We start from the raw sequence: 12,487 nt of genomic DNA on the forward strand, positions 1-12,487 counted from the left end.
ATCTTATTTCTCATTGATGGACATTTTGGAAGGCTACTGGCGTCAGCCTTCTGCATCCTCCTCCAAGGCCGTGAGTGATGGGATTCAGAGGCCCCCTGTGGCCTGCACACCCACAGCCTGTTCCGGAAAAGGCTTCGTGAGGAGGCAACTCAGCAGAGACTCCAGCAAAGCCAGAAATACTCTGTGGCCCTTTAAGAAAAGTGGGGTGTCCCCAGTGCTCCATAACAGACTCCACAATGTGCCAGAGCGCGAATACTGGTGGATTTCTCCCAGGTCACCATGGTTCTGTGACCCCAGGGGCCTGCACCTTAGCTCTAAGCTGAGAGAGGGGGGACAGAGGACGGGGTGGGGGGACACCCGTCTTCCCATAACCTGGGCCCAGAAAGGACGCCCACTCTTCTCTTGTGACCCATTGGGAGACACCAACAGTATCTCAGAGCACAGGGCCAGGCTCCACAGCCTCCTTGCCCTGCACCACTGAGCTCCACCTTTGGCAGGCAGATCGCTGCTCCGGTGCAGGATGGAGAGGATCAGCCGGAGCGTGGGCAAGGGTGGGGTTGGGGGGCATGGATTTGGATGCTGCAGCTCTTGGAGCCTGGAGCCAGCCAGACCTGAGATCCCACCAACACACCTCACAGCTCAGCAAGCTGCTTTCCCACAGGAGGCAGCCACTGTGGACCGGACCTGCCACTCTGAGCTGGCCTTGTCCCAGAGCCACCTCGCAGAGTGAGATGCTGTACAGCAGGAGCCACCGGGGGAGCAAGAAGCCTCAGGTGACACACCGGGGACACAGAGGCTTGACCCCTTTCAGAGTGGGGCATGTGGCTCTCCCAACTCCCCAATCTGAAAATCTATACATCATTTTCTTCTAGAATGTTCTAAAGATCCCAAGATCTGCCCGAACCCAGAAAAGTTACAAACCCACTGACACCCGGTCTCAAGTCTCTTCCCTATCTGGGGTCAGCCAGCCACCCTCTGTCCGCCACAAGGATGGACCACACACCCTGCGGTTCACTTTTCGCTGCTCGACTTTATGAATTACAAATCTGAGTTTCTCGTGCCAGCCCAGCAATCAGCTGTAGAGAAATAACAAAGGCCAAAGCGCCAGACCAGAGGATAGAAACCTGGGGGTGCGGGCTGGCTGGGTTGAGGGGCGCTGGGGAGGCTGTACTGATGGCCGCAGATCATGCAGGGGAGATGCTGAGGCCGCCTGGCACCCTGGGTTATCACCCAGCACGTGGGCCTCTGGGGGTGCCTGCAGCGTGTGGCCCTCAATACAGAAGCTGGTAGACCTTGGCAGTGTTCCCGGAGCCCAGGACCAGGTACTGGTTGTCTGAGGACACGTCACAGCACATGATATCAGCAGAGTCCTGGATCTGAGGAAAAGTAGCCAAGAGGGGCCTTGTGACAGGCCGGAAGTCACCATCTCCTCATTCAGCCACCCAGAGGTGCTTCCCAGGACAGAGGTTCCACCGACTCTAGGCCCAGCCCCGACACCTGGACCGGGGTCCCTCCTCTCAGTACCTTAAACAGCCTCTTGAGAGAAGGTGTCGCAAAGCAATGGATGCTCTCGTCCAAACTTGCCACCAAGAAGCTCCCTGGCAAAGACAGAATGACGGCCGGGTCTGCCTGCCATCCTGCCTGTCCCCAGTGAGATGCGGGAAAGGGGACTCTTTCTCAGCCTCGTTTCCCTCCTCTGCCAGCCCCTTCCACCTGTACCCCAGCCCCCGATGACTTTGGAGAGACAGAACATGAGAACAGTCAGAGGGGCTGAGGGGCTGCGTGCAGGGAGGGGCCCCTGAGAGCAGAGCCAGGAGTAAGCCCTGAGCACTGCTGGGTGTCGCCCCAAAACAAAACCACCAACAGAAACGGGGGTGAGCAGAGAAGCAGGAGCGGGATGGGGCCTGACAGGTGAATCAGTGGCAAACCGTGTGTCTCACATGTGCGAGGCCCTGGGTTCAGCCCCTGGTGACATCCAGGTGGGGCTGCAGAGTTGAGGGTGAGGGGATGAGGGAAGGCAGGGGGCAGGCACTGCTGGGGGCAGACCCGTGTCGGGTGGCCCTGGCACCCCTTACCGCTGGAGGCGAACTTGATATTGCTGTGGTAGATGTATTTCTTCTCCACCATCACCTTAAACTTCTCCTTCCGGTGCGTGTGGAGGAGAAAGAGGTCACCCATCTTCACGCCTGCCAGGATCCACTCCTCGCTGGGGTCGTGGGTAATGCTGAGGACCTGTTTGGGGGACGGGCACCGGCGCTCAGAGCCGCCCCTGCCGGCCCTTGGCACCCCCAGCCCGGGGCAGGCGGCCGGGCACCTCGTGCTGGAGCTGGTGCTGCTGCAGCTTCTGGTAGCTCCTCAGGTCCCAGGAGTACACGTTGGCGTCTTCCCCTCCCGTCCAGATCTTGTTGCCCACAATGTCCACACAGCGGATCCCGTCCAAGGGGGGCTGGAGGCTCCTGGCGGGGAGCAGCTCCTGTCCCTGTGTTGGCCGGCGCCTGGCTTCACCCCAAGAGACTCACAGCGACGGAGGCGCAGAATGAGAGGTGGGCAGGCGTGCGCGTGCGCGCGCACACACACACACACACACACACACACACACACACACACACACACACACACACACACACACACACACACACACACACACACACACACACACACACACAGAGCCCCCAGGTCATACCTCATCAGGATTTGGTTCTGCACATCCCAGATCTCGATCATGTTTCTGGAACAAGTGACGCAGATGCGGGCGTCCGAGGAGAGCGCCAGGGCGGCGCAAGTGGGGTTCCCAGTGAACAGCTGGCCCCTGATGCGCGGCACGGGCGCCAGGTCCCAGAGCGTCACACTCTGGGACAGCCCCGCCGTGATCAGGGTCCGCTCGTCGGGGAAGAGCTTGCAGGCTTGGACATAGGTGTCGGGGTCATCCTGGAGGACAGGATCTGCTCTCGACAGCCTCGCCGCCTTGGCCGCAGCCACGCCACCCTCCCCCGCCCACCCCCGCCTTCTCCAACCCGCTCACCGGAAAGTTGAGTAGCGCCTGGGGGCTCCTGGCGGGGCCCTGCAGGGAGCGCTCATCCCACACCTTGATGTAGCCGTGGCCACACGTGTACACGTGGTGCGTGGCGCTGCTCACGGCCACAGCGTAGATTTTCTTTCTGTGCTGCAGCGTGCTCACCTTCAGGGGGTGCCGTGGGGCCCGAGGCCTCACCACCACATCTCCCGGAATGGGGGGCTGCAGAGCAGGCAGGGGGTGCTGTCATCTGTAGGGTCTGCCCCTGCCGACTGACTGGATCCCTCTCAACCCTGCCCCTGCCATCTGACCGGATCCCTCTCAACCCTGCCCCTGCCATCTGACCGGATCCCTCTCAACCCTGCCCCTGCCGACTGACCGGATCCCTCTCAACCCTGCCCCTGCCGACTGACCGGATCCCTCTCAACCCTGCCCCTGCCATCTGACCGGATCCCTCTCAACCCTGCCCCTGCCATCTGACCGGACCCCTCTCAACCCTGCCCCTGCCAACTGACCGGACCCCTCTCAACCCTGCCCCTGCCATCTGACCGGACCCCTCTCAACCCTGCCCCTGCCAACTGACTGGACCCCTCTCAACCCTGCCCCTGCCATCTGACTGGACCCCTCTCAACCCTGCCCCTGCCATCTGACTGGACCCCTCTCAACCCTGCCCCTGCCATCTGACCGGATCCCTCTCAACCCTGCCCCTGCCGTCTGACCGGATCCCTCACAACCCTGCCCCTGCCATCTGACTGGACCCCTCTCAACCCTGCCCTTGCCATCTGACTGGACCCCTCACAGCCATGAGGAATTGCAATGGGGAAGGAGAATGCCCCTCGGGTTCTAGAAACCAAACAGACACTCACAATTGCTGCAAGGAAGGACTGGACCTCATCATTGGAAGAAGGTGATGTGTGAGACTGGCCTGGAGGGGAAGAGCAGGAAATCGGGCTGTAGTGAGAACTCTGGGGTTCAGGAAAGAGCTCCCACACCAGCCGGGTATGGGGGCGGGCCAGGCGTCAGTCCTTCACTATACACCGCCTCCCCCCCCAGGGTCACTTACCCACATCCCTGCCAGGTCGGAAGCTACAATGGGAGGAGAAGGAACGGAGGGTGAAACGCAGAGCTCTGGGCTGGGGGGCACTGTCCCCACCCTGTCTGCCGGGGACCTACCTGGGGTTGTCAGGGGGCAGAGCCGCTGAGCTCAAGCCCCACAGCAGTGGGGAGTCTGGGGGCTGCTGGGGGCTGCCCTCGTGCACGCCCGGTGGGTCCCGAGCTTGGGGCCGACGCTGAGTGGCAGTGTCGGGACCTTCCGGCATGTTCCTCTCCTCCTCAGTGTCTTCATAAACGTTGATGATCTGGAACGGGGTCTCCTCTGCCTCGGCGCTCATGGTCCTGATCCCAACGCACCTGCAAGCACTCAGAGGTGGGGACCTGGAAGCTTTGGGCCCAGGAAGCCCGGAAGAGGCCCTCCACCCACCGGCTCTGGTCTCCCCACAGACTCACCTTCCCTACCGCGCAGGACGTGCTGGATGCCAGAAGGCCTCACGGGCAGCCAGTGGCTTCTGGTGCTAGAAAAGGGAACCAGCCCAGGCAGCCCTGAGCAAGAACAGAGTAGAGGGGCAGGGGTGCGGCAGGGCCGAAGGACCCCCTCTGTGGGGAGGACTGGCCCTAAGGGCGGGCAGCGGCGGGTTGGGATGAAGAGTCCGTTCAGGTGAGTGTGAGTGCCAACTGTCAGTTCTTCATCTGAGACACACACACGGTGTTTCAGGTCACAGGAAATTTAACCTGCCCACTTGGGTGGCTGAAAGTGCGAGCTCAGACCAGGGCAATGAAAGGCAGGTAACAGGAATTCTCACTCCCATACACACATCACACTCCTCATGCACATATCACACATCACACAAACCTCGCACACATCACACACATTATACTTCACACACATCTCATCACTGTCATCATCACTGTCATCCCGTTGCTCATCGATTTTGCTTGAGCGGCACCAGTAACGTCTCCATTGTGAGACTTGTTTTGTTACTGTTTTCGGCATATCGAATACGCCACAGGGAGCTTGCCAGGCTCTGCCGTAGCTTGCTGGGCTCTCCGAGAGGGGCGGAGGAATCGAACCCTGGTCGACTGTGTGCAAGGTGATAGCTGCTGTGCTATCGCTCTAGCCCTCTCATACACATCATACACCTTACATATCACACACATAGCACTTCACACACATCACACATATTACACCTCACACTTCACATATATCAACACACCTCGCTTATACATCACAAGCCTCACGTACATACCACACACATCACACCTCACGTACACCTCACAAATGTATCACATACCTCTCATACCAACACCTTAAAAACACCTCACACACATACCACACACCTCATATGCATACCACCACCTCACACACATCACACCTCACAAATATCACACATCTCTCACACTTACCACAAACATCTCACACACACAACTCATATACACACCAAACACCTCATATACATACCAGCACCTCACACACATCACACCTCACACACATCTCACAAATATCACACCTCTCACTTATCACACACCACAAACATCTCACACACACAAACCTCACACACATACCACACACCTCATGTACCTACACCACCTCACACCTCACAAAACCTCACAATATATCACATACCTCTCATATTTACCACACCTCAAAAAACACCTCACACACATACCACACCTCATATACATACCACTACCTCATGTCACACCTCACAAATATATCACACACCTCTCACACTTAACACATACCAAAACATTTCACACACACTTCATATACATACCACACACTTCATGTACCTACCACCACCTCACAAACATCACACCTCACACACACCTCACAGATATATCACACACCTCTCATACACACCTCACAAACATCTCACATACACCACACACCTCAGACACATATCACACACCTCACACATTATAGTATCATACATATCACACCTCACACATCTCACATCCATCACATACACAACACACACCTTATACATATATCACACCTCACAGAGATCAAACACACACATCAAAAATTTTTTTAAATAAACACATCCCACACTTCTTATATATCACATACCTCACATATATATCACATTTCACATACATATCACATGTATCATATTGAACACACCTCACACACATCTCTTACATATACCACACACATTACACAGCTACACACCAAACACACACATCACATACACCTGTTTTTCGAGAGGTGGCGATTGGGCACACTCGCTCAGTCATGCTCAGGACTTATTACTGGCTTTGCATTCAGGGACCCACTACTCGGCGGAACTCAGGGGACCACATGGGGTACGGAGGCTCCGAGCCGGGTCAGCTGTGTGCACACCTCCCCTCACAAAGCACACATCACACGAGTCACACTCACATGTCCATCAGACACTGCACCCACATTGTGAGGCAGCGCCCCCGCTCAGGGAGGAGCCGCTCAGGCTTTCTAGAAAGGGCCCAGGGCCACCCTCCCCAGTGCCAGGGCCACCCTCCCCCGTGGCGCGCGGCAAGCTTTCCCCTTCCCTGCCCTGCTCCGTGGGAACGGGCCTGGCTGTGCCCTTTCCCCTCACCCCGGGGCCTGGGAGTGTGGGGGTCGGAGGAGCCTTTCCTGGGGTGGGGGTGGCGGACGGGGTGCCATCCGGGCATCAGGGCTTTGGAACTGGGGCGGGCTGCCGAGTGCTCAGGCTGTGCCCACCCAGACGGTGCCACCGGCAAGTCACGCTCGGCCCCACCACCCTGCCCAGAGGCGGCTTCCGCCAGGCTGCCCCCAGCCCCCCAATCTCTCCGTTTCTCTCCTCCCCCTCACTCTCAAGCCCGCGCCCCCACCCCCTTTCACGTAGCCTTCGAGAGGCCGGGCCTCCGCCTGCTGTCCACGACCTGGCCCCGGCCCCACGCCAGCCTGCTCTCACCTCGCCGGAGACCTGACCGGACCCCCAAGAGCCAGAAGCAAGCCCAGGGCTCCCCAAGCCCTGGCAGGTCCAAGAGCACGTCCCCTCTTCTCCACGCGGCACCCCTGGGGCGCGTCCGGACCTTTCCTTCCGGGAGGAAATCCCGTCAGCTGCAGGCGCCCCCCGGGCAGCCACGGTCCCATCCGGGAGGTGGAGTGGGGGCGACCCCCTGCGGGCGGGGGGGGGCACTCGGAGGCCCTGGCTGGGGGCCTGAGAGCCGCAGCCACTGGGGCCTGGGGCGCCCACTGGTGGCGGGTGCGGGAACAGCCCAGCCTGAACCCCCACGGTCTCGGCCGTGCAGCCTCGCCACGTCTCCCGGGATCGATTCCAGGTCGTGCATCTGCACGAAGCCCGGCCTGGTGTAATGGGTGAGAGGTCCACGGGGTGGGCTGGACAAGCAGCAGCTGGGGGCGCAGGGGCGGAGAGAGGAGAGGCGGGGCGCCCTTCTCCCTGCAGGTTCCCAGGTTCTTCCTCTCCCCCTCTCGCGCCCCACCCCGCTAGGTTGTTATTTTGGGTTGGGGGCCACACCCGGCGGTGCTCGGGACTGATTCCCGGCTCTGCGCTCAGGGATGCTCCTGGCGGGCTGGGGACACCCGCGGTGGCGAGGCTGGGACCGGGCTGGGCTGCGCGCCAGGCAAGCGCCCGACCCCCGTTGCCGTGGCTCCGTGTCTCTCTCCTGCGCGCCCCCACGGAGCACCTGGATTCTGATCCTGCTGCCCTTACGTCTCCCGTTAAAGCAAGGTACTGGCCACGGCCATCGTACTCACACGAATGGGCGACGCGGGGCCCGGGGCGAAGTCTTCATGGGGGAAGAGGAGTCCTCACGCGTCTCTGAAGGAGAAAAGACGGGCGGGCAGGGCGCCGCCCACCAGCCCAGCTGAGTGCGCACGAGGGCACACAGGTGCCACCGCTGGCGGCTCCACCCAGCAGCCCTGGCACACAGGTGCGACCCCCGGCGGCTCCCCCCAGCAGCACGTGGGCACAGAGATGCGACCCCTGGAGGCTCTGCCCAGCAGCACGTGGGCACACAGGTGTGACCCCTGGAGGCTCCTCCCAGCAGCACGTGGGCACACAGGTGTGACCCCTGGAGGCTCCTCCCAGCAGCACGTGGGCACACAGGTGTGACCCCTGCAGGCTCGCGCCTCAGTCTCCAGCCGGTGCCATCCTTCTGCGGCTGTCCAAGGGGAGATCTGTCCCATGGAGAGCTCTCATGTGGCTGCCCATGGGATCCCCAAGGCCTGCGTGCAGCTGCGGGACGTGGCCACACGCGCCCTCACACTCCTCTGTTCTTTCCAGCCCTGCACCACAGGGCGCCCTGCACGACAGGGCGCCCTGCTCTTCAGTCAGCGGAATGGCCACCAGGGGCAGCAGGCGACACGGTGGCCCACTAATGGCCTGCAGTGGCCGCTAATGGCTCCTCGGGGCTCCCTGTGCTCCCCGGGGCCCTGGGCCGCTCGCACCCAGGTCAGAAAGTGCCCAGGTGTGAGTAGGCGCGTGGCCCGGGCGGGCAGGGGGGCAGCGTGCCCTGCTGGTGTGGGGGATGCACCGTCTTGCCCCGCCCACCCGGGGACGCGTGGCTCTGGGCGGCAGGCAGACCCGGGGACCCTTACCGTGACGGGCAGCAGAGAGGGCTTCCTGGGTGGGATCTCAGGGACCACGGGCGGGCGGGGCCGCACCCCCGAGCACTGGGGCCATCTCGGGACCAGCAGGCTCGGGCCGGCCCAGAGAGCTGGCGGCAGACCCAGGCCCGGAAGGAGCTGCTGGAGTCGCCGAGCACGTGGCCTGCAGGGCGCGGGGCCAGAGCTGTGCCGGCGACGCCCCCAGGAGAAGGGGCGGTGTCTGCGCTGCGCGAGGCCCTCCGCCGGGTCGAACCCTGGCCTCTGCTAAGGAAGGGCCCTCTGAGCTGAGTGGACCGTGTAGGAGAAGGAGGCTGCGGACCCGGGAGGGGCTGTCTGGGAGGCACCGGCACTTCCGGGCAGAGAAGACAGGGCAGCGCACCCGCAGCCAACACATGGGCACTAGCCCCAGGGTGGCGGAAGCCGTACTGAGCATCGCCCACGCTCTCCCTGGCCTGCTGGATGGGTGCCCCGGAGGCAGCCATGTTTCCCAGAGCCTCAGTTTCCCCTCCTGACTTCAACAGGGTGCAGACACTGCACCGGAGCAGGACACGATGAGGGAGGCAGCTCTCGTCTAGGCACCCACTAAAGGCAGGGGGTGCTTCTGGGAGAGCCGCTGCTCCAGGGCCTCCGTCTCCCCTGGACACAGGGAGCTCCGCGGGGGTCGCTCACTGACAGCTGGTGCTGGGGCATGAGCCCCTCTCCCTGCTCGTGTCCTTAGGCCTGAGCTGGACTGCCCCCAACAGGCACAAACCCTCTGACTGGAGGGAAGTTAGGGCAGAGTGACACTGGTGGCCCATCTGGAACTTCCTGCACTATCCTCAGTGCCTGGCTTCTAGTCACAGCAAGAGCTGCCAGTCCCCTCCCCGTCCTCAACAGAGACCATCTGGAGAAAGCTGCCCCCATCCCCCGTCCCCTGCTCCTGGTTTGTGTCCGAGGCATGGGGTGTCATCTGTCCCCTGAGCTTCAGTCTCCCAAATAAATCAAGGGCTTGGCCTCCATGCTTTGGGCCCTCTTGGGTCTGTGATCTAGACACACCCAGAAGTGCCCTGAGCCTCCCTTGTGCTCTGGAGCCCCCGGAACTGCCTCCACCTATGCTCAGCCTGGTGGTGGGGGGGGTGGGGTGGAGATGATTGCACCCCCAAGGCTGACGTTCCACTGTGCCCTCAGTCTCCTTTGAAGGAAGCAGCACTCCTGACAGGGGGGCTTGATCTACACAAATTATATCCACAGAGGATGCCCCAAAATGTCTACGGGGGAGCCCTGGGGGACCAGTGTGGATTTGGGGGTGGTGTCCATATGCGAATGAGAGGGTTATGGCAAAAGCAAGGTTTGAGGCTTCCTGTACTTGAAGGGTTTAATGTTCTCTCCATACAGACTTGACATCTGACGTAGTTCTTTTTCAAAATCATTTGTTATCATTTACTGGGTTTCATTCCTTCTTTACTGTGGAGAGCCTCCACGGGACCATGCTTTGTAGCGTTCTTGGTAATCAACACCTGTGTGCTTCGAAAACAACTCCTAATAAGGAAACAGGATGTCTTGCCACGCCCATAAGCTGTAACTAACCTATCATCTGCAGACACGTGGGCGTAAGCAGACAGCGAGAGGTATATAAGGGGGGAAGTCACCTAGCTAGTCGGTTCCCCCTCATGCATCCCTCTTTCCTCCTCCTCATTCCCCCTCGTTCCCGTTTCTTCCCTAATGCATGAGAAAGTTCCTGAATAAATCGCAGCCAGAAGGATCTCCGAGTTGCGTGTTTCTTCGCTGGTCGAAGCGGCGCGCGACAGCTGGTGGCCCGTACGGGGAACCCGACCTCCAGTACCCCCCTGGTAGATTCAGAACTTGCTGCGATTTATTCAGGACTAAGGTTCACGAGAAGTCGTGACGATGAAGTTCCTGTGGTAAGTCAGGACTAAGGTTCACGAGAAGTCGTGACGATGAAGTTCCTGTGGTGAGTCAGGACCATAATATCCATGGATGTGTATGTTTTTGTGGGTTGGATTTTTATCTGTCTTTCCTTTTGTTTTTTTGCTTTTGCTTTCTATGCTTACTTTAAGGATCAGAAGTGCGATAAGGCCGTACAACCAGGACAAGTAGCGTTAGAAGAGATAAAGAAGGAACTGTTGGACAGAGGCAGCGGTCATGGCATTGTAGCCTCTGAGCCAGAGGAGGGTTCGGATGTGGAAAGCGAGGCCTCTAGGGGAACCCCGCTGATGGAGGGACACGCCCCCAAAAAGAAAGGAAGGCCCCGAGAACCATCCATGACCCGTCCGTCTCTTTATCCCTTGCTACGTCAATTTCAGCAGGGACGGGCTAACGGGGATTCTGGCCCCCCTATTGAGGAGGAAGCTGAGACACATGATAGTGACCGATACTTACCGCTAAAGGGCTCTGAGGATGATCCGCCCCCTTAACAAAGCGGGAGGCGGACTTTCTTTTGCAAAACCCGGGCTCTGGGCAGAAGTTAGGCGAGAGCTACAGTTAACTTATCCAGTTTTTGAAGATAACAATCAACAGCGATATCGTGAGCCCCTAGATTTTAAAATAATTAAGTCCTTGGCAGAATCAGTAAAGACTTATGGAGCCAACGCCGCATTTACTATAACCCAAGTAGAAGGCTTATTCAGATATTGTATGACCCCAAATGATTGGCAACAGGTGGCTAGAGCAGTGTTGACGCCCAGACAATAGTTGGACTGGCGCACTTTCCTAGTGGAATTTACAAAATTGAGCAAGTTCTTACTGCTGCTGGCAATACACGCGTGCAGCCTGAGTTTCTCATTTTACTTTGTGTGCTTCCAACATATGGGCAACCTACTGAAGTCCTATGGCAGGAGGGACCCCTTCTGTGGATTCATCCTTGGGTCTCTCCGGCAAAAGCTGTGGAATTATACCCTGCAGCTGTAACCCGTTTGGCTATGATTGGTATTCAGGACTGCTTGCAATACTTTGGAAAACTTCCAGATACTATTACCCCCTATAATTCCACTCAAATAGTTTCTTTGTGTAACTTACATGATGATTGGGCGATTCTCCGATTTTCTTTTCCCAATATTATTGATAATCATTATCCCAAACATCCACTAATGACCTTCTTTAAAACCCATCCGGTAATTTTCCCCAAAGTCACCTCTTATGTACCCCTTCGGGATGTTCCAAACATTTATACTGATGGTTCAAGTACAGGCTGGGGGGCTTATATGATAGAGGGTCAAGATCCTATTCGTATGCAATTTCCAACTACATCTCCTCAAGTTGTGGAACTTCGCATTGTCTTGACAGTGTTTGAGCATTGCCCCTTTGCTTTCAATTTGATATCTGATTCACGATATGTTCTAAATGCTCTTTGCTCAATTGAGGTGGCAGGACCCATAAAGGCCTCCAGCTCGATAGCCTCCTTGTTATCTGCTTTACAGCAAATTCTTTGGACCCATGAAAAACCATTTTTTTGTCACACATATCCGCTCTCACACAGGCCTTCCGGGTCCCTTAGCAGAAGGCAATGCTTGTGTTGATGCACTCACTAGACCATCTTGTTTTGTTATTCAGTCTCCTTTACAACTAGCAAAAAATTTTCATGACCGTTTCCATGTTTCTTCTCGGACCCTTCAACATAGATTTCAAATCCCTCGAGCCAAAGCTCGGGCAATTGTTTTACATTGTCCACAGTGTCCCTTTTCTCCCTGCCCCCTCCATGGGCATAAACTATCCTCGTGGTCTTGTGCCTTTACGCATTTGGCAAATGGATGTTACACATTTCTCGGAATTTGGCAGGCTCAAATATCTCCATGTATCCGTGGACACGTGCTCCGGTATCATTCATGCCACTCCCCTTTCTGGAGAGC

At 58.1% G+C, this 12,487-nt stretch overlaps 1 protein-coding gene across 1 annotated transcript; it reads right to left on the reverse strand.

Moving 5' to 3' along the window:
- Nucleotides 1-1,271: 1,271 nt before the first annotated feature.
- On the reverse strand, nt 1,272-4,404 carry TLE7 (TLE family member 7). Its single transcript, XM_004600882.2, has 9 exons — nt 4,187-4,404; nt 4,077-4,099; nt 3,880-3,938; nt 3,023-3,235; nt 2,684-2,928; nt 2,315-2,456; nt 2,076-2,232; nt 1,525-1,598; nt 1,272-1,376 (listed from the first exon to the last, which is right to left on the reverse strand). Exons 1-9 carry the CDS (start codon nt 4,402-4,404, stop codon nt 1,272-1,274), a joined length of 1,236 nt encoding a protein of 411 aa, XP_004600939.2.
- Between the last annotated feature and the right edge of the window lie 8,083 nt (nt 4,405-12,487).

This window comes from Sorex araneus, chromosome 8, assembly GCF_027595985.1.
Source record: "Sorex araneus isolate mSorAra2 chromosome 8, mSorAra2.pri, whole genome shotgun sequence".
Classification (NCBI taxonomy): domain Eukaryota; kingdom Metazoa; phylum Chordata; class Mammalia; order Eulipotyphla; family Soricidae; genus Sorex; species Sorex araneus.